The 21,117-nt window shown below is 53.7% G+C and overlaps 7 protein-coding genes across 7 annotated transcripts; 3 read left to right on the top strand and 4 right to left on the bottom strand.

The window, feature by feature from the left end:
- Positions 1 to 400: 400 nt before the first annotated feature.
- J7T54_001211 (serine/arginine repetitive matrix protein 1) lies at positions 401 to 1,255 on the bottom strand (the record flags this gene model as incomplete). Its single annotated transcript, XM_051507269.1, has 1 exon — positions 401 to 1,255. One exon carries the CDS (start codon positions 1,253 to 1,255, stop codon positions 401 to 403), a length of 855 nt encoding a protein of 284 aa, XP_051361563.1.
- Positions 1,256 to 2,490: 1,235 nt separating this feature from the next.
- On the bottom strand, positions 2,491 to 6,956 carry J7T54_001210 (histone deacetylase 6/10; the record flags this gene model as incomplete). The annotated part of the gene is made up of 6 exons (XM_051507268.1): positions 2,491 to 2,807; positions 2,858 to 2,995; positions 3,093 to 3,235; positions 3,285 to 4,856; positions 5,774 to 6,171; positions 6,222 to 6,956. 6 exons carry the CDS (start codon positions 6,954 to 6,956, stop codon positions 2,491 to 2,493), a joined length of 3,303 nt encoding a protein of 1,100 aa, XP_051361562.1.
- A 448-nt stretch (positions 6,957 to 7,404) lies between these two features.
- Positions 7,405 to 10,425, bottom strand: J7T54_001209 (brix domain-containing protein 2; the record flags this gene model as incomplete). The annotated part of the gene is made up of 10 exons (XM_051507267.1): positions 7,405 to 7,483; positions 7,546 to 7,582; positions 7,926 to 8,109; positions 8,169 to 8,518; positions 8,566 to 8,916; positions 9,569 to 9,694; positions 9,742 to 9,822; positions 9,875 to 10,264; positions 10,334 to 10,346; positions 10,405 to 10,425. 10 exons carry the CDS (start codon positions 10,423 to 10,425, stop codon positions 7,405 to 7,407), a joined length of 1,632 nt encoding a protein of 543 aa, XP_051361561.1.
- A 1,367-nt stretch (positions 10,426 to 11,792) lies between these two features.
- J7T54_001208 (chromo domain-containing protein 1) lies at positions 11,793 to 12,985 on the top strand (the record flags this gene model as incomplete). The annotated part of the gene is made up of 3 exons (XM_051507266.1): positions 11,793 to 11,958; positions 12,014 to 12,660; positions 12,716 to 12,985. 3 exons carry the CDS (start codon positions 11,793 to 11,795, stop codon positions 12,983 to 12,985), a joined length of 1,083 nt encoding a protein of 360 aa, XP_051361560.1.
- A 1,635-nt stretch (positions 12,986 to 14,620) lies between these two features.
- On the top strand, positions 14,621 to 15,705 carry J7T54_001207 (uncharacterized protein; the record flags this gene model as incomplete). The annotated part of the gene is made up of 2 exons (XM_051507263.1): positions 14,621 to 14,734; positions 15,214 to 15,705. 2 exons carry the CDS (start codon positions 14,621 to 14,623, stop codon positions 15,703 to 15,705), a joined length of 606 nt encoding a protein of 201 aa, XP_051361559.1.
- A 47-nt stretch (positions 15,706 to 15,752) lies between these two features.
- On the bottom strand, positions 15,753 to 16,826 carry J7T54_001206 (uncharacterized protein; the record flags this gene model as incomplete). The annotated part of the gene is made up of 1 exon (XM_051507262.1): positions 15,753 to 16,826. One exon carries the CDS (start codon positions 16,824 to 16,826, stop codon positions 15,753 to 15,755), a length of 1,074 nt encoding a protein of 357 aa, XP_051361558.1.
- Positions 16,827 to 18,650: 1,824 nt separating this feature from the next.
- Positions 18,651 to 19,964, top strand: J7T54_001205 (INO80 complex subunit-like protein; the record flags this gene model as incomplete). The annotated part of the gene is made up of 3 exons (XM_051507261.1): positions 18,651 to 19,404; positions 19,458 to 19,564; positions 19,701 to 19,964. The coding sequence occupies 3 exons, from the start codon at positions 18,651 to 18,653 to the stop codon at positions 19,962 to 19,964; spliced, it is 1,125 nt and encodes a 374-aa protein (XP_051361557.1).
- Positions 19,965 to 21,117: the final 1,153 nt, after the last annotated feature.

Here is a 21,117-nt window from a genome sequence, read left to right as displayed (position 1 = left end):
ACGGACACATTGAGGCAGCTCACGCCTCAGAATCACCTGTATGATGCCATGAATGGGAAACGACGGCAATAGCTGTTACGGCTGGCAAAGGCTACGGACATGTACATGTGTCAAGGTCAGCGATGTCAATAGATTAATCCGGACCACTCCCACACAAGATTTGATGGGCGCAATATCATGGTCCCATGGCTTACTCGAGCGGTGTCACAAGTCACTTGTGTTCAAAAATGATGAGCCACACGATTTAGGAGATTACGAAGTAGAGCTAATGCGTTGCGAAAAGTAAATTATCAATTTTAGCCAAGTCTGTCGACGACGCCCCAACGCCAGCGTGACAATGTTAATCTAACACAATAGTACAGTGCTGTTCCTTCCCCCCAACCCCCCCAAAGTGAGTCCGCTAGAACGCCGCGCCACTCGAGCCATCTCCAGCGAGGTTGGTCATGCTCCTCTCGCTCAGATCGCTCCTCATTTCCCAGGCGGCGGATTCACGCCCCATACGATCCCACGTGTACAGGCTCTTTCGCAGGCGTTCCTGCTTCGCACGTAGCTCGTCGCGCAACTTCTCCTCCTCATCGCGGAGTTTGCGATAGTGAGGCTCGAGCTCGCGGGTGACACCCAGCACCATGGGCATCATGGTTGGGTCGATCTTGCCGCCAGGCACAATGGGAGGAAGGGTGGCGAGAAGAGACTGCGCCAGAGACTGGCGAGGTGCTGGAGTCCCGGCGGACGGACCTGTGGGTGGGTTGAAAGGTCGACCCTGCGTTGGTGTGGAAGAGGCAGCACCGGACGAGGCTCGAGGACCGGTGGGAATCGTGGGCGCGCCGCCCGAGCCCGAGGGACTCGTGGCCCGACCGCTACTCATGTGGCGCGGCGTGGACTGCGACCAGTTTCCACGTCCACCTCGAGAGGCATAACCACCTCGGGAAGAAGCAACGTAGCCACGGGGTCCAGCAGGTGGGTTGGCAGGGTTCGGGCTAGTGATGTCCGCTCGGTTGGCACCGGGCGTAGATGGGTGAGACGAGTTTGAGTAGCTGCGACTAGCAGCTGGCCCTGTGGGAGGTGCGCGGAGAGCGGCAGGACCGCGAGGCGGAGACTTTGGCCCCGACCCGTTGTCGTCCCTTAGGGTGGTCTTTGATGCTTCCCTCGACAGCGGGACTCGAGGACCAGGTGAGTGGTCCCTCGACGGCAAAGGTGAGCGGTTCCTGGGGGCAGGGCCTGGCGAAGGGCGCCTCGATTCGGGCCTCGAGTTCATTGCTGAGGATAAATTCGAGTCCCTGGCTGGGGACCTACGGAAATTCTGGTATCGCTCTGGTCGCCTGCTGGGGGATCGAGAAGGTCGGTACGAGCCACCTCTGCCTCCTGACATTGGTGTTCGCCTGCCAATCGGGGATCGTTCGCGCCTGATTGGAGATCGCGACCGGCGTCTCTCGCGTCCAATGTCACCCCGAAAGGGGCTGCGTCGGGCAAATGTGTCGTCGCGCCGGTCTGGGAACCTGTCCGGATTGCGACCTCTGGCTGGTGATGGGTCCCTATCCTTCCATGGACGCTCACGCTCCGGATCACGCCTGTTGTCTCGGTCAAAGTCTCTGTCCCGTCCCCATTCTCGACGCGGCGGGGGTGATCTAGGTCGGTCAAAGCGATCTAGTCTGCCAGGGGAGGGTCGCCGTGGAGGGCTTGGTCGTCGCGATATGCTCCGCCGAGGGGGCGACCCTCTCCGTATCGGTGAGCGCGTACGTTCCCTCCGTCGCTGAGGGCTATCGCGGTCTCGTGATCGATCTCTCCTATAGCGGTCGCCTACGGGAACACGACTGCGACTTGGCGTCCGTCGCCTAGGCGGAAGTCGACCGGGCACGTAGCTGTCAGACGAGGGCACGGGTGGGCTACGCGGTCGAGGACTCCTCAGTGGTCGTGGGCTGCGCGGTGGTGGTGGTCGAGATCGATCTCTGTCGCGTGGCGCAGGGCTTCGTGGCCTTCTGGGTGGTGATCTGTTGTTCCTGTCGCCAGGCGAGGCAGCTCCTCCTCCCCCTCCACGGGGTGTAGGACGCCATGATTCGCCGGCGCCGTATCTAACGACCTCGCCATCGTCGTACCTAGAACACTGTTAATATGGTGTGCATGGGACTCGACTGCAGAGCTGGAGGCCACACACCTTCGACCCCGATCGCGATCCATCCCGATAAAGGCTGCTGAATCGCAAGATGATGGACGGCTGGCGCTCTCAAGATGCAGCCCAACAAAGCTGCGGAAACGCGCGGATGCTATGCCAGAGACTGAAGAAGTCCATCCTCCATGTGAACGCCGACGTTCTCCCGCACTAGGACAAGCCTGATAAGAAGATAAGAAGATAAGAAGATAAGACGATAAGAGGCCGCCAAAGGCCGTCGTTCATCTCAACCAAGGAAGCATCAAGTGTCTAAATTTCAAGCCTAACGTAAATCTATGCTCGCAGGTAGCAACCGCCTAAGCAAATCAGAAAAACTCCCTTGTCTAGGACGACTCTTCCGTGGTATCGCCACTATCCTCTTCCTCAGAAACCCGATCCCGTATCCACCGCTGTACATCTTCGGCGTGCGCATCCATCATTCTGGTCAGCCCGCTCTCCTTACTACGAACAACGGTGCCGAACCGGCGCTTCTCAATCTTCTGGGCGAGCGAGGGGTCCAGCCAGCAGTTGTGGTCGGCTGCGACGTAGACTTGAGAGTTCTGCTTGTACCACGGGGACAACCCATCGTCAGTCTGAGACTTGACGGGTCGCAGATTGCCGTTCACAAAGTTGACGACCCCAGAAATGCGCTCTCTGCAGGCTACAGTATATCTTAGTCAATCTGCTTCTCCGGGTAAAAGTGGTACTCACGCCTGTTGATGAGGAGCATCTTCACACCGAGGTAGGCATTACCCACACCCACCAGGAAGATGTGGTTTGCGTCGTACAGCTCGATGTAGTTGTCCCAAAGCCACTCCATAAGACTCGCAGTCTGTCTTTCGAGCTCGCCTGGAGTTATCGAGGGTATTAAAAGCCCAGTGTTCTGCAATTGTCAGCTTTTGAGTCCAGGGCGGCATGCGAGCACTTGCGTCTGTTCTCTCCGCACAGTTAGGCACGTTGACGTCCATGACGCCAAAGCCTTCTTTACGCGCCCAATCGATATAGCTTGTGACTCCATCCACGATGAACGAATTGTGTAGCTCAAGGCGCGTGTGGTCGCCGTATTCAGGCTGCGACAGCAGCTCAGGCCTAGACTCGTTAGCTGTTTTGTGTGCACTACTCGAATCGGATAACAAACGGGTCATGAATGACGATCAATACCTTGCGCGCCATCTCGATTGTCGGCGTGACCAGGACCTGATTTTCAAAAGTACGGTGAAGCTTCTCCCTCTGAATGTACAATGGTACCATGTGGTGCTTCATCATCAACACATCCTTCTGGGCAGTTCTCACAAAATCGTGCAAGCGCTGCGACCTGTTGGACTGGGCGAGGGCCATGTCGACCACGCCGGGACGCATGCACTGCCAATAGTGTGACTGGTAGATCTGTACCTTGTTCAGGACTCTGGCCGCCTCCTTGTTGAGTTTCGGTATCGTCATCTGTGGAGGCGGCTCGCCCATGAGCGTGCGCGCAACCGCAACGGCCGAATTCGAGATTGCATTCAGATTGTAGCCTCCTTCTAAGCAGACTGCTAGACGACCATTGGCGAGCGACATGAGCATGTGTGTCATGTGCGCGTAGCACGCTGGTGTGACGAAGCACGCCCCCAGCTCATCCCCATCCGCCGCATCAAAGCCAGCGGAAATCACCACGAGATCGGGGTTGAACTCCTGAGCGATGGGCATCACAATCTTCTGGAAGGCGGCCATATATTCTCCATCTCCCATGCCTTGCGCATGCCACCCGATGTTGACGTTGGTCCCTAGTCCTGCGCCAGCACCACAGTGCTCGATGCCCCCGTCTGGGATTGCATCGTTCTCGGGACGTCCAGGATAGAAAGTTCCGTCCATGTAGACGTGCAGAGAGATGTAGAGTACGTTGGGGTCATCATAGAAGATGTTCTGGATGCCGTTGCCATGGTGTACATCCCAGTCCAGGATGAGGACCTTCCGGCACGTCTCGGGGTATTCCTTCTGGCATGTGCGCACCGCCACTGGAACATTGTTGAAGAAGCAAAATCCCATAGGCTGGTCCATCTCAGCGTGATGTCCGGGAGGCCGGATCACCGCGAACGCGTTCTTGACATTCCCGGCAACGACGTTTTTGCACGTGTCAATTGCACCGCCTGCTGACAAGGTCGCTGCGTAGCAAGAGAGGCTACCCACGTAGAGTGACTCGCGTGTCGAGTCGTACCTCTTAGTCAACTCGCGTAGCTCCGCAAGACTCATGTTCTCCGTCTCCTTGACCCAAGACAGGTGGGCTGGTGTATGCGCTAGACATATCTCCGCATCCAGAGCGAATCTCGCTGGTATGCGCCACATGTACCGCGTGGGCATCTCTTTGAACACTCTGGCAGCGAGTTCTGGCGGCCCCTGGTAAATCAAGCCGGCGCGCTTGAAAGCTTCAAAGATCTCGTGTATGCGCCTAGGGTCCTCCGGGTGATGGGCGTTGTTGCTGAACTCGGCATTCATGTGCATTTTCATCCTGCTGTCGTAGCAAAGTCCTGTTGGCAAGAGACCTCGCCGCTTCAACTGTTCCAGAGCCAGACTGTCTGGCTCAGTGTCGGCGTCATCATAGCTTGTGGCTGCCGAATGAGGTCCCGATGTCTGATCCGTTTGACCGCTATCATCTTCAGTCTCCAAGGGATCGACGTCCCTCATGTGGTGGTCCTCGACCGGGGGTGCGTCCATGTCGAGGTCTCCAGCCGGCCTAGGCGACAATACAATTTCAATAAATCTTTATCCTGGGTCTCGAAGAAGAGGGCGGCACAAGCGCAGTACAGCTGCTGGTGAATCAGTAAGGTCTCAACGAACGTATGATGCAGGCTGCTCGCATGGCATGGGGTAGGAGGGCGCAGAGGATCAAGGTGAGAATATGATATTCTGTATTGAGAATTAGGGTGCGAGACAAGCGCTGTACACAGTTTGGCTCTCTTGGTGACAGCGATTTTGTGTCTGTAGTATGGTCAGGTGCTGCACTCACCTTGTGCTTCGACTACGAGCCATGCGCCAACGTCGCGCGCACCGTTTGCGGCTCTGTAGAAACAGCTTCCGATACCCTAATCAGTTCCCCTATCTCACTGACGAGAGTTCCGAAAAACGTAGCCTGCGAGGGCTGCGCTGCGCTGCAGTAGGGTGGTGTAGTAGATGGATGAGTGAGAGGATCCCAAAATGAGTGAGAGCCGGAGTTCTGGAATTGATTGGGGGAGCGTCGCGGCTAGTGGCACGCCGCAAGTTACAACGAGAGCCCTACAACGCGAGGACCTCACATTGATGGCCAAATGAGGTTACATGCAAAAGCTAACGAGGGACAAGTACATATATTTGCAGCTACATAGACTCTTTTCATATGGAATTGATTCCGATTTTCCCGAGTATGAGACGCCGCAAGGGACGATACACCATGCCGCAGCGCTATCGCCCATGTCTTCGCTGAGAGTCATTCTATGATTCATGATAACACACAATAGACCTATTAAGCCCGGCAATCTCTAAGGCATCACGGATTCGACGGGAAAGGTCTGAAAGGAAGAATGAAGACGCTCCCAAGCGCTTTCCCGATCGTAGTCCTCGAGATGCGCCCCATCGTCTCCTCTTGGCGAGTATTGCGACAAACAAGTCACGAACCTCTTGCCGTTGGGTAATCCGCCGTCAGGGCTGCCATCCTTATTGAACACTGAACGTTCAAGGTCCCGCTCGTCGTCGAAGTCAATGATGCCGCCGGACTCGTCAGTTGCCAGGCTTGGGGAAGAGACTAGCCACTGTCGCTCATCCAAGACGCAGCGAACAGTGAGCTGTATGGATTCCTGGTCGAAAGTAAAAGTCGCAAACTTGGCCCGGATTTCTCCAATCAGACGCCTCCGAGGGTAGCTGCAAATGTTGTCGAAATAATACATGAGATCTCTGGGGCCAAGCTTGAAGTAAGTCTTGATGACGCGGCCCCAGCGACTCTGATCGTTCCAGCTGTCCGACATGGACTGCATGCGATCAACGCTGTCTATAAGCGGGGGTTGTTCATTGAGATTCTGAGGATTCGTCAGACTTGTATTTCACAGCGGCGTCAGGCTTGGCTCACCAGTTGCTCATTCGCGTTCAGCCGCGGGCAAATGTAGTGCAGGATGATATCCTTCAGCGTTTCCATCAAATCCATCAACTCCAGCAGCTGGCTTGTAGGGTAGTGTCGAATGAGACTGCTCCTGAAGTCGTCCGCAAAGGGTTCGGGCAGGCCCACGCGTGGTCTGGGCATGTCTCCGTGGAAGTAAATGCCGAAAAGCCACCATCGATAGAACGCTCTGCGGAAGCGTTCTCCCTCGTGCGGCCTCAGTGTTCGACAACGGGCCGGATCATAGTACCATCTCATTGAGGGGAACAGCGACTCCCATTTACGGACCAGCAGGCAAAGCTCAATAATGGGGCCAAGGTCTTCTTCAGTGAGAACAATGTGGCCATGACCACGGAGATCAATACCACCCCGTACGCCACGCCCGCGTCCATTAACTTGGGTGTGTACAGGCTTCGTCTGAGCCACGGAAGGGCCATCCGCCAGCACAATGCCAGCGTCCCCAGTGAAGCGCCTGAAGATGATTCGCCGGGGCTGGTACAGGCTGCGTGCCGTGCTTGGCAGATCGTTCGCTGTAGCGGTATAGACTTGCAGGAGCTCGTCGAATGGACTGAACTCTCGAGCCAATACCGGAAACAGGATGGCTGCCTTGCGTGTAGTGAAAAGGTTGTGGAAAAACTTGTTGATGGCAGACAATTCGTAAATGCTGCCGACGTCCATGTGATGGTAAATGTCCAAGAGGAGTTCCATTGGAAGGCTTGACAAGCCCGTCACACGCTTTGATGCAACCATATCAAGGGTTGAATTTGCGACGACGGAGGTGGTGTAGGATCTGTATGTTGGGTTACGGTCGTTAAAATGTGCTGGACCTCTCAAGCTGTAGTTGAAGAAGAAAGCAGGCCAGGCCAAACTGAATGATGTTCGACAATTGATGCTGAAAGCAACGACTATGGCCGTCACGTAAGGGTAGTCTTGATGAGGGCCCTGAAAGCTCTGGAAACCAAGCGATGAGGTGTCCAGAGAAGTTAATCTTCAGCGATTACTGATCGACTACCCCGGCGTTGGGGCTTGAAATGGTGATAAGGGTGTTGCGTCCAGGCATCGTCACAGTCGCGCTGCGTGGGGAGACTGCGCGCCTCGCGGGCTGGGAATGGTGTTCGTCACGGTACGCCATATTCGACTACGCTCTGCTGGAGTGTCAGAGGGTCGGCTCAGTGAAGTTGGATGGAGAAGGGACGGCGGGATGGGCAGGAGACATGTCGCTGATGTCGTTGACTCTGGTTCAGTAATGTCCGGACATTTGCCGGGACGCGTTCCACGCGACTTGGAGTTCAGTTACCGGACCGAGACGGCACTAATATATTTCACGGCATAACCTGCCCATTAAAACATGTCAGTATGACTCAACGGTGTCATTTGGAATTAACCTGGGTAAGAGCATGTGCTAGCGGTTTTGTATATCCTAGAGTCATTCACTTGCCCTTGTGATTGACGAGCGGCAACGTCGCGTGCATAGAATCGAAAGGACAGTCGACATCCGGATTTCAGATGTCCGTGAGCTTTCACGGCATGGATCAAACCGAAACTGGACAGGAAGCCAAGTACCTAATGTCATTGGTATTTCACTCTACATCCAGAGCCGTAACGCCAACGCCGTGTTGAGCACCAACTCAATATCCCTTTGTCCTCATGAGAACAACATCTTCGTGTCCAAGTCACCTTTCGGTTGCCTCTGAGGACCCTTGGTACGTAGTCCAAGATCTCCCTTCCGCGACAGCCGTGCCACGGTCTGCTCTGCCCTTGCGTTGTGTCGTGTAGCCTTGCCTCTGCGGAGGTCAGACCTGACTTGGTTTGGCGACACAAACTCTCGGTTCTGGTAGATGATCGGTCCACCAAAGGAGCCCTATACACGCATGATTAGCTCCCATTGCATTCCCGTGTACTCTGACGAGTGCGATTCACCTCCTGTATCACGATTGGCGTAAGGACAAAGCGAGGACCGATTTCCACGAGGCTCATGTCAGTCGTTTCGATCTCCTCCTCGCCCGCGGCGTTCTTGACCTTCGACTGCTCTTCTTCGTTGATCTGGTAGTTGCGGATCCAAATCTTGCCGTCGGCCACTGTGAACCCCATGACATGATCGATGAATGGCTTCGACTTGCGAGCGCCCTCTGGAACGCCAAAGGTACGCGTGAACAAAGCCTTGATGACTTGCAGGTGGGGCTCTTTCTCGAATGTAGAGTCGAAGGACAGAATCGGCCGCGAGCCTTTGAGGCAGTTGCCGGTGAAGTGAAGCTCTTCCATGGTGTGTACTAGCAAGTCAGTGCCTGGTCTCATCTGTTCGCTCTAGAAAACATACGGTTCTGGATATGGAATTTGCAAGTCGGTCCGTTTGGCACAGCTGATAGGAAAAGGTATCCGTCAAGACCTTTGCGGCCTTCCAAATACAGACAGTTGTTGCAATTGTACAGCTCGGAAAGCTCGTTCAGTTCGTAAAGCTTCGATTTGGAGTCGAATTTGGCGTCTTTCCGACCGTGAGGAAGCATAGTCGCGAGATCGTTGAGGAGATGGCGATGTCTGTAGGTGACGCCTCGCGAGGACAAGATGAGAACCCTCTGCCTGTTCTTCTTGATGCCATTGCTAGGGCCATCGGCCTTCTTGCTCGCTGACTTGTCCGACTTGGACAGTGACTTGTACACGGCGGCCATGACTGATATTGGCGCGAGCTGATGGGAGATGATATAAAAAGCGAGGATGCCTGGATTGACTGCTCTCGCGTCCAAAGATTGCGATTCGGCGAAGTCGCAAAAGTTCACTCTTGCAGCAGGGGATTATGTTACTGGGGGAAAAAATTGGCCGCCAGCGACTGACACTATGCGATAAGCTCTTATCGACACCGACGTGGGGCGCCCGCCAAACCCCACAAAGTCGCAGGATGAATCCAACTGGCACTGGAAAGGTGAAATACGATTGACAACACGGAGATATTGGAATCAAGGCCACTAAAAAGACAAAAACATCAACTTGTATCATTATAAGTCCATTGCCTTGCTACCAACACAAGACATAGTCGTAGTGATCGTCGAGCACGTGCACCAACGTACTAGCAGCACATTGCCCTCTCGTGACAGCATGAACAAAAGAGAGTCAAGAATCTGGCGCCTTTCTAGTATCACATCAGAGCAGGAATCCTGTAGACTTGTTCTCTGCCTCCAGCAACAATGTTTGCGCCCGTCCGACATTTCTCATTATAGCGGCAAGGAAGTGACCATGTCTTGCCAGCGGAGAACACGAAGTACGCCCAGCATATATGTGAAACCCCACTGGAAAAGTAGCGCGACCGATCAGCAAAACAGATCAACAGCATTTGCCGTCCTTGGGAGCCTCGTTCTCTCTGGACGGGTCGATCTTTATGCCTGTGCCGGCCATGGGTGCCTGGCCGCCGTCCGCGCTGTCAAGTGCCTTGCTCGACACAATACGGTAAATTTCTAGCCCATGGTCAGCGAGCGTCTAGACTCCAGCGCGCGTCACATACCCGTCAAGATGTTCTGGAAGGCCAGCTCGACATTGCTGGCGTCGAGGGCAGAGGTCTCGATGAAGGAGAGGTGGTTCTCGCCTGAAGATGGCGGTTAGCATGTGATCACTCGCAATAGCATTCAGTGACGAACTGGCAAACGCCTTGGCCTCCTCTGTGGGCACCGCTCGAAGGTGTCTCAAATCGCTCTTGTTTCCCACCAGCATGATGACGATGTTGGCGTCCGCATGCTCACGCAGCTCTTTGAGCCATCTGGTGACGTTTTCGTAGGTCTGGTGCTTGCTGATGTCATAAACGAGAAGTGCGCCAACAGCACCGCGATAGTAGGCCGACGTGATGGCGCGGTAGCGCTCTTGGCCGGCAGTATCCCAGATCTGCGCCTTGATTGTCTTGGAGTCGACTTGGATCGAGCGGGTCGCGAACTCGACGCCGATGGTGGACTTGGAATCGATGTTGAACTCGTTACGGGTGAATCGACTCAACAGATTGGACTTTCCGACACCAGAATCACCAATCAACACCACTGTGAACTCAAATCAGCAATAGGTCGTTCAACGCTCCGGCGACCTGTCGGGAAAGGGGTAGATCGCACCCTTGAAGAGGAACTGGCAGGGCAAAGGTCAGCGGGGCGCATCAGGGTACTGGGGCGATAGGGGAACGCACATCATATTCGTCGTTAGCCATGATCTCAAGATGTCGGAAATGTCAAAATCGTCCTCGCTGAAGTTGCTGGAGTCGTTGGGGCTTCTCGAGAGGCAGCTCTGTGGCAGTTGTCAGTCTGTACTGGGATGGGGTCAAGGTGTCAAGGTGTGGATTGAGTTGTGGAGCACGAGGATGGAAGGGAGGCTCAGTAGGCTGAGCAGGGTGGGCATGCGTGGCGCTCCCACGGTCGAGCCTGCGTGGTGTTAGCCGCAGATAGCAACTGACGACCTTTGTCAGGGCTTTAATGCCTGTAGTGCGTTTAGCAGATTGTTCAGTGACAAGACCAAGGGTTCTCGAGGACTAGGAGCGCTTGGATGATATCATGTCCAGTTTGACTATTCAAGTCGCGCTTTGACGCGCTTCTAGAGTCCTACTTTCTGCAAAGATAGGCTTATACTATCAATCATTATCACCGGTTTCACCGCCCTAGGGGTTCCTCTGCAGGACTGTCTTGCTTACCCTGTATCCTCCCGCACAACAGGTCTCATTGAAGGTGAGTCCCGTACCTTGGCGTAGTGTTCCAACAGCCCTATTCGTTGATGATGACCGCGGTTCATCGGCTGTTTGTCGTCGACCAGCTTGCCGGTACATCTGCGGCAAGCTGTCTCGACCTCTGAACAGCCCATTGTTGCTCCAGCCATTGGTGCCGTGGAGCCTCAGGGTCTTGATGGTCCAATCAGCAGTAGTTAAAGTGAAATCGTACCATGCTAACGCTGCTATGTACTACTTCCTGAGAAGCCTGAAGGTCATTGTTCTTGCGTCGTGGTCGCCAGTATTCCAGTATTATTTGACATCTCGCCGCGGCGTACTTAAAAACCCCACCTTACTTATTACGGCAAGGTGCCTTGGAACTAGACCCTGTCGCTCATCAAACTAGGCGCATTACCTTCACCACGAACTCGGGCTCTAGTCCACGAAACCCGCGACGTTGCTCTGCTAACAAATAATGGACTGAACTATATGGCAAAGGTCTATGCGTCCGACGTTACTCAGCTTCCATCAGGTACTTGTTCATCTGAAGTCACGTGCCGTGCAGTCACGTTTTGGAAGTGTCATTCCGTTACTGTTTGTGCTCCAGTCTCGCTTGCTCATGAGATTGTGGTTCTACGAGCACACACGCTCTGCTCACCGTGTTTAGAACATAGCGCTACACAAACGATACCAGCGACGCTTGATGAGAATTTCGAATCCTGTACAGCGGCGCTCATTCTGCGCAAGCCTTACGTTCGCCTTGCTATTCATGTGAGCACACCGTATCTCAGCACACACTGCACGTTCCACAACGCAAGCAACCGCGACTGACCCAGCCAGGATCATGACAAGAGCCCGCCTGGCACGTCAAAGTCATCATGTCGCGAGAAGAAGACGAAGTGTCTTTGACATCTAGCATTGAGGAAAACCCTGAATCAGATACTGAATGGGAAATCGAGGGCATCATCGGTGATGCCCTCCTCGCTGAGAGGGACGACAATGATCGACCACTGACAAGACATAGATGCCTCGTCTTGTGGACAGGTGAGTTCAAACTTTTAGCTGCTTGCTATTCTAACAAGTGTTGTGCTCATTCTAGGTTTTCCGCTTGCCGAGGCTACATGGGAACCAATAGAGAACTTGCCCGAGGAGACTGTCGCAGAGTGGGAAACGTGCAAAAGAAAAATCGAAGATGAGGGAGGCGACCCGAAAGAATCAATCAGCAAATGGGTGAGAGAGCAGGAGAGAAAGATCGGCAGTCGTTACAAACGCCACAAGCTGCGAAACAAGCTTAGGACTCGGCATGGGCTGAACCCGAAACCGTGGACAGTGGCAGGCGGACAACTTCCAAAGGAATTGTCTGATGAGATGAGGAGGTTTTACCTACAAGAAGCTCTCAGTATCTGGTCGCCTTCCGAGTTCGAATCCAACAACTTTGATTCACTTAACACGCCCAAGGCCCGACCGCCGCAACCTACGGCATCCACGCAAAGCAAGGTTAACGACGACGACGACGACAGGAACAACAACACTGCTTCAAATGGATCCATGAGCAGAGAAGCGCGCCCGCCCGGCACAAGTCCAGCCCGCAAACTATCGAATGCGAAGCAGACTGTCCAAGACTCTGAGGAACCTCGCCCTACAGGATTGAAAAGGCTTAGCACACTTCCAGGCGCGGCAAAGAAGCCTGAACCTCGCAAAGCTGAACCGATGGCCCCTGTCGGCAACGTATTTTCGGGTGGCAAGGTGCGCAAGCAGAGAACGACATTGAAAGACGCTGCCGCGGACCCGTCCCGGGTAGCGCAACGTCTCAATCTCCATAAGCAACATCTACTTTACAAAGCATCCAGAAATGCGGAGGACCGAGACCCCCGACGCCGGCCAGAAGTTTCCGAAATGTCTAACCCCCTTTTGCCTGGGTCGAGCACCAGCCACAACGACAGATCTCAAGTCCCCATTACTGATCCCACCACGGATCCTATCCTTGAATCCCGTCCAAGTTCCCTCAAATCGTCTGCAACGAATACTTCAGATGCTTCTGATCTTGCCCACGGTGTTCGACCACCGCTAAAGATCCGGAAGACTGTTAGTTTCGGAAAGGTCACGACGGCAATTTTCAATGACATGCCTATTGCTTCTCAGGACGATGACAACGAGTCGGAGCTTTTTGTTCCAGACCTTCCCGAACTGGACCTGTCTACATCGACATCGACACCAATATCACAAGGCCTCGAGCGACAACCGACACGGCCATTAGAGCACAATACATTGTCCAAGCCCAAGACGGTACTTGTTAAGGAATGTTTAATTGGCCTCCAGGCGTCGAGGCCGGTCAATATAGGCTTTAGTGGGCTGCCTCAGGATGATCAGCTTTGTTTACGGCAGTTTCGAAGCTGCAACCGCGTCGTGCTTAGCCACTGGTGTAAAGTCGACGAGCTCAGAACTCAGTTACCACTGTTGACACAGCGCGAACCACTCGCGAAGGGCACACTTTCTACGCCGTCTGATCTCGATCTTTTGCAAAGTATTAGACAGAGATTGCATTCTTTGTCAGAATGTATCATTTGTGCAACACCAAATTACATGATCACAGTATTCCCACCTCAGTACGAAGAGTGGAACCTGGGGGAATTCGACTTTCCCGAGAACGCTGACCCGCTAAGATATATCATTTGGGCGCCAAGAAGTCCCGACGATGGGTCGACACCAGGTTCCTTCAGTCTGGGCGAACTTGCTTCTACTTCAGGCAAGGGTGAAAGTACAGAGTTGCGAAGCATGCCGCAAGGGTTAGCTCGACTTATACATCTTGACTGTACTGCCCTTATGCCCAAGGAGCCAAGGAACATATCGAAACTACCTGTATTCCTAGCTTTCCCGGTCTCCAATGTTGCGGAAGCCCGTATGATGGCGGATTGGATGTCCATGGCGTCAGGGCGTGAATGCAAGTTCTACGATTGCCTTTCGAAAGGCGATTGGATGAGCTTTATCCGCGAAGGCTGTGGCACGATTATTATCCACGAAGACATTCTATGGAAAGTACGGCTGTTCCCCGATATGGCTGATGTCCTTAAAAAAGCAGCTCGTGGCCTTTACACCATTTCAGTATTCGATCGAGCCCTGTCTACTTCCGTCACCTCACTCTGGCGGGGAGAGCCTCCAAACATTGGGAACGTTTGTGTAAGACCAGCTTTTCAAGGTGGTTGGGTCTTCCACCTCTGCCCGACAGTCTTTGTGGCCCAGCCCAGACAAGCATACATGTTTCTTAAGTGGTTCATGCATGAGTATGGGCGGCCCGGTAGGCCTACACGGCTAGGACGGCTGGTCATCCCCGCGAACCTCGATGAATGGCTCATGGATCTTGCTGATGAACGTCAACACTTCCCTGTGGAAAGAGACGAGGCTGTTGCTAGGGCTGATATGGCTAATCTATATAAAGCCCTGGCCCTCATTAGGGAACTCATGCAAATATATCCGAGGGACGAGGCTGAGAACGACACATCTTACGCGCAATCGGCTTCCGCTTTAGTATATGCCCCGCCCTTTATCGATCCAAACGACGAGCAGAGCTTGCTTAATTGGCTCGGATGGTGGTCCGTTGCTAACATGGATAAGTACTCGAGATTCTTCGCTATTTGCACCTCCAAGGTATCCCACAAGCTCGCGCGGAGGATTGCTCCAGTGAGATGGCAACAGGATACGGTATCACATGCTCAAGATCCCGGCCAAATCAGCAATGACGGTCGCAGCGCGGGACCTAGTGAACTCGCAGGCGAGGACTCCCCAGAAGCGTTACGCGAATACCTCCAGTCTGTCACGGGGAGTGAGCCATATCTCAGGCAGGCCGTGTTCCTGAACTTCAATCCTGTCGGGTATCCGGACTTACACGAAGTCTCTCAGCTCCTAGGCCATTACACAGGAGGATTCACCGATTTCGTCTCATGGTTTCGGAAGTTACATCCACTCACCCCTAAAGGTATCCAGGTTCAGGCCGTGCGCGGCCCTGTTCTTAAGAACACGCTCGCCGGCCTGTTTCTTACACCAGAGGGAAATTGGCGTAAAGCTTTGAAAGAAACCGAAAATGTTGTCTTACACAGAAGGCCATGGTTTGCACTATTCCGACCCGTAGAACCTCACTCACGGCCCTGGAGTTCTGGTTCTGAATTGCTAATTTGGGATCCTTCGTACGCCGGTAAGGTGTCTCCGGATGAGAAATTCACTGAAGCGGACATGGCACCCATCCATCGGGAGTTTGTGAGGATTATAGCAGAGGAAAACGGAAGAAAAAATCCCGAGGTACAGCTCCAGAAGGTCTGGGTGGGTGGCTGGGCCAGCGTGAAGACGCGCTATAGAGACCCTCTCGATATCGTGCTCGAGCAACTCACAAACTTTGTGTCGGATGCGAGGACATATGTCCCATCACCAAGACACGTGATGCCTGAGCGCGGGTGGAAACTTGCCGAGCCTTCTAGCCCCGAGGATCTGAAGAGAGCCGATGAGATGGGTCAGGCGTCTCTCAAGGACTTGAAGAGCAACAGCAAAGACACAACGATCCGCGAGCCGACAGACGCGAGGATAGTTTTCCATCCTCCCCGGGGAGCTCATGCGTCGCGGAACCTCTTCTACAAATGGACACAGGATGCTGCAAAGCAAGGTCGAGTGGTAGAGACCGGTGGTTCTAACACGTTGGTGTGGTACGGTCAGCAGCGAAGAGACGGCAGCGATTTCAAGCACATTGTCGTGGCTGATTATGAAACAATTTTCCCGGAGCTGGGGATCCCAATTCGGCCATGAACAAGTTAAGTTGTATTGATACTGGGGCCAGCAGGTGGTAGGTAGGACTATCTGGCGGATGTCGGAAAACTTCTTGTACTTAACAAGGCGCCTTTTATGCGCCGAATATTATCTCTGACCTTCTTGGTCTCATCGTCCGGCTCTGCTTTCTTTTTCCCCGAATAAAAGTCCATCTCGACAGGACTCTTGTAGGTCAAAGCATCAAGGTCGTCCCGAAACACGTCAACCAGGGTTTTTATATCACTAATATCATCGCTTTGGGATCGTAGCCCTTCTTTGATTTCGCCCAGCGATTTTGTGAAACCTTGCAATCGCGTGGCCTGGATCTCCGACGGCGACGCTTTGGTCGTGGTCGTGGTCGTGGTCGTTGAGGAGGCGATTGGTAGGAAAGTCTGTGTTCCGACATCACGATGGAACATCTCGCTGGGGTCATCTTCGTCCTCGTCCGCGTCTGTCTTCGGCTTGGCCGTTGTCGGTACGGTGGATACTGTGCCCTCGAGGAGGGTCAACATCTTGTCTAGTTGCCCCGACACATCGTCGTGTAACTCGACACGGGACGTCGTGAGGCTTTCGAGCATTGGGCTGAGAACGAACTTTGATGTACCCACGACTAGCGTAGAGACCAACGTCGTTATCTGGAGGGTGGCCAACAATCTTGCAGTCGTCACGAGGGGTGGAGGCTGGGAAGGTGTTGCAAGGAATTCAGGATATGTGACAACGGGCGGGTGAGACGTTGGCTCGGTGTCAGCAGTTGGACTGCTCGGTTCGCTTCGTGAAGGAGTCGTTTTGGAGACTGGCGTGGGTGAAGGTGTGCTGTTGGTCTGGGGTCTGTCAGTCCACTTGAGCGGGTGCGGGTTGTGCAAAGCGCGAACTTCTGTGGCTGACGATTCCGTAGGGGAAGACGGAGACTCGTCCACGAGAGCCTCGATATCGCTGTCGTCTATCCCCTTGGCCTTGAGAAAGGCGACTTTCTTGTCTCGCGACTCGCTCTTCACATGCTCGTCTTGGAGGAAGCGCCTCGCAACAGCCAGGCTGTCTTCGGCATTTTCCTCGGTCTCGTTTTTGCGCTGCCAGTCAGGGATCCCATTGTTGGGTTTGTCGTCTGCGTCTGCGTCTCCCATGGTGAATGCGGGAATCTGGTTGACGAACTCGAAGGACAGTCCGGGTTGTCAGCAGCTGGAATTGTGACGCAGTTGTACCGCGTCAAGCGGCCTATGCCGTATGCGACGTGCCTCGGCTGTTAGGCGGCTCTGGGGTTGGTTGTGGGTCACTCTGGTTACCAGGTCCTACCTGGTAGTAGCAATGTTGCAGTGTATTGCTGGGAAGAGCCAAGTTTAAGAAAAAAAAGCGATGGTCATTTCCATGTTAAGCATTTCATAGACGATCGGACAGTACTGAGACATGTTCGCGACTACGGAGTGTCACTCATAGAGCTATAGGAGAAAGATGGTGCGTTTTGTGATATGCGACAAGCCGAAGCGTGCTGCCCTCCTCGTGTGCTCTGCGTTGCACCTGTCTATCCATTGTGAGCATTCACAGAGAATCGGCATGGTAGTTGGTTTCTTTCTGCCTGTTCCTTTTCTCTCCAAAGCAAAAGAATAAAATTTTTTTTAAAAAAGAGTGAATATTTTGCGTTTGGTGGCAGAGTTTATCTTGAGCAGCAGACTTTATCCGTAGTCCGGGAAAGCTTGAATGGCAGAGCACGTGATCAATTCCCAGAAAGCTGTCCGTGTCTTCTGCTCCCTTGGAGTCGAGAGTATCGAGCATTCGAGCTAAAGAGCTTAATTCCAAGAGCGAAAAAAAGAAAGAAAAAAAGAAGAAAAAGAGAAAAAGCGCATAATCCAAAGATAATCCAGAAGGCCTCATCAAGTCGTACAAAACGCATTTCCACCAATTTGTTCCAGAATCCTCCGTACCTAAAGTTGGATCGGACGTGCGATTCGCGACAGCCCGCGAACTCATCATCACCTGCGCGGGCGAACCACCAGAACATCAACCTCTTCCACTGTGGTTCCAGCGCATTTCAGGGCGATCACGACGGTATCTGATTAAATTGGAGCGAAGGTCAAGGCATTGTATGATCAATAGCCACCACTGGTTGCCCGCCATCCCCAAGAGGGTTTTATCCAAGGCAAGTGATATCCCGATTTCCTACAATGTCCTGGCAGCGAATTCGAGGAGGCCCAGCAAGTGCCGGATAGACCGTGTATGGTCATGGCATGCCGATCTTTGCTCAAAGCCCTTCTCGCGTCGTTGTCGTTCGAGGGGTCGATGATCGCTTGAGACTGAGATCCCCGGAGGTCTGGTCTCCCGGTCATCTGCTTCAAAATGTTGTTGCGTCGGTCAAGTTGGATGCACTGGGCATGATTTGAGCGCGTTGCGGCCAATTTGCATGGACGCAACACAAGCGGGAAGTCAAAACAGACTGGACATGGAGCCAATTGTGGTCGAATGTCGCTGCGTTGCATGAGGTACACTGTGAGTGCCTGCGTCGAAATGGCCCTTGAACCGCAGGTACTCGGCTTGGCCTGGGTTTGACTGGGCAGTTGCATCTCAAGGGCCTTCCCGTCCATAGGAGCTTCAGCCATAGCCTGCCTCATGCTCCAATCACGTCCCTGGCCCGCCCCTTCCTGTTCATCCCACTACGCGCACCAGAACTATCTACCCTCCGGATTGCATAGCGCTGGTCAAGCAGCATCTCCCATGATCGCACCACTCTCAATCGAGACCGCGACCTTGCACAGGCTCTGTGCAAATCGTCTTGTTCACTTTGCCACTGCTCACCTATCATTATCACTACCCACAGAGACCACTCTTCCCTGGCCATGCCATCCCGCCCTCGTCGAAATGCAGCCGCCAAGGCGTCTGAGGCACTCACTGCACAAAGTCATCGTTCTAACTCGCCTTTAGAGAATTCACCATTCAGTACTAGGCCTTTTGTCACCATGTCTTCTCGTCGGACCAATCGCGCTCGCGACCCAGTGAGCTCTGGCGACGACTCTTCTCATCTTGACGTGACAGTCAAGGTGCCGTCACACAAGCTGCGCCAGGCTACTCGCGGGGCCGCCCCTCCTCGTGACGACTCTTTTGAAGGCGGACAGGTTTTGAACCAAAAGCGCGACCGCGGCGGCAAAAAGAAATATGTCGTTGACGATTCAAGTCTCGACGACGATGAAGATGACGAAGACGGCGAGGTTCAACTGGATGATGATGACGATGAAGAAATGGGGGAGGATGAGGAGGATGCAGAGGGCGAGGACGACATGGACGTTGGTGCTGAAGGCGACGAAGACGCGGATGGTGACATGGACATGTCAACCGCTTCAGCTGTCCCGCCGCCCCGTTCTGGAGCCGGTACCACCATCAAGATCTCTCGAGGCGCTCGGCCGTCTACCACCCGCGCTGCCCCGGATGATGAGGACGATGATGATGATGAGCTGAGCGAACCAGTCGACAGCGACATGGGTGACGAGACTTTGGGTCTTGACGCCGGAAATGCCGACGAAGATGAAGAGGAGGACGCAGAAGGCGATGAAGATGCGGAAGGCGAAGAGATCGATGATGTCGCCAATACAACGGCTGCTGGACTCGACAGCGAGGATGTGAGCGGCGACGAAGAGCCGGATCTAAACAAAATGACCAAGCGTCAGCGAGCACGGTTCGAGGAAGGCCCTCAGGATTTCATGAAACTTTCAGATGGTGAGTACAGGAGTTATATATGGGAGCGAGAACATGTGCTAACACGTGCACAGAGGTCCAAGCTAAGAAACACTTTACGGCGGAAGAACTTTCTATGCGCAGGCAAGAGATGGCGCGCCGCCGACGCAACCTAAGCGAAAAGCGCAACGAAGAAGTCAAGGTACGTCTTCATTGCGTGAAGGCACGCAGTGCCTCCATTGATAGTGTCGCGACATGATTTGAGATGTCAAGGCCTTCTCCGTGTCCCCTTTGTGGACTCATGTCAATTTCCAGGTTACTGACTCCTTGTACTTTAGATGGAGACGATCAACAAGCTCCTGAAAAAGCAAGCGCCCAAGGTCAACAAGAAAGCGGCAGCTGCCGCAGCCGCCGCAGAGGCAAATTCCGAAGAGGGCGAGCATGGCAGCCGCAACAATCCAGTGTTCATTCGGTGGACCAGCACCAAGAGTGGTAATCGAGTGGGCGTATCCAACGACTTGATTGAGGGTCCCGCCGGCAGTTTATTTGGTCCGCCTTCCAGCGGCTTAAAGCGGGGCAAAATGGTCAACGAAGTGGCATGAACTTGTCTGCTCTCGTTTTGATGCGGCAGCAATTCAAAGTCACTGAGTGGGCTTGGTTAATAATGGGCATCTGGTTCAGCTTCAGCCATTGTACGTACCTGATCCCCCCTCCCATGTCTTCTTTTTCTAACGATAACAGTTCGGTAATTGGACATAGCAATATACAAAGGCATGGTACGCCTACACGGTACTGTATTATTTTGTCTATGTCGCGCGTTGTGAGGATGTCTGTCGGAATGTGCATGCCTGCAACCATCTTTTCGACGACTGTAAACTTGAGCCAAGGAGTTCATCTTTTGTGACCCCTGGTGCCTTGTTGTCCGTGTGCTGTTCCACTTGAGAGCGGGTTGACTGCTCTATGAAGGTGAAAGACTACGCGATAAAACTGGCGAGCTTTTTCTCGTGCTTTTGAGGCCGGGCTCTAGGTTTGGTTACCACACCTGTGTCTCAGACAATGGAGCTCCTCGTCTGCAGAATCGCTTTACAATTTCGCAAAGGCCAGTGAGGTTCTTTGCGTGTGAAGACACCCAGTCCACCAGCACACTTTTAGACGACAGTTTAGGAGCGGTTCAGACCTGGTTCCACCACTTTGGCCGTCAGCTTGCGGGCCTTGTGCTTGAGCTGTAGTCGAAAACCCCTCGCAACTCTGGTGTAGAAGACCTCTTGCTGCTACGAGGACTCGAATGTCGCTGAGACTGGGATGGGCACGGCATTAGCCTCTGTAGGGGGAGTGTCGCGAAAGCCCAAAGCCGAACGACCACAATTCCTTGGAATATCCACGCGTAACAAGGAACCCTGCAGAACCCTTTGTGGTTCTGGGGAGACGAGCGTGCCATTATTGGGGGAAGAGAGGAGCTTGAGGACGTTCGAGTGTGAGGAGCATGCTGCGCGGCAAGCCTACTTTCATTTCCACCACCGGCCCTGAGAAGAAAGAAAAAGGCTTGCTTTCGACTGAGAACCACACGCGCCGTGCGTAATTGCGGACTTTTACCCGAGTCGTTGAAGAGGCACCGAAAAGTGTTGCGCCGATTTTCGCGCGGAGCGGTGACCGGTCACTTCGCCATCGCCTGAGCCTCTATCGTTATGGCGTGGGCATCCGAGAGGTTGCAATCGAGCGTCCAATGCCTACGGATGTCCTGAGATTGTACCCGAG

The sequence above is a fragment of the Emericellopsis cladophorae genome (assembly GCF_022114955.1).
Source record: "Emericellopsis cladophorae strain MUM 19.33 chromosome Unknown NODE_29_length_272814_cov_116_152143, whole genome shotgun sequence".
Lineage (NCBI taxonomy): Eukaryota > Fungi > Ascomycota > Sordariomycetes > Hypocreales > Bionectriaceae > Emericellopsis > Emericellopsis cladophorae.
The sequence above is the reverse complement of the archived record's forward strand: the minus strand, read 5'-3'. Positions and strand labels throughout refer to the sequence as shown.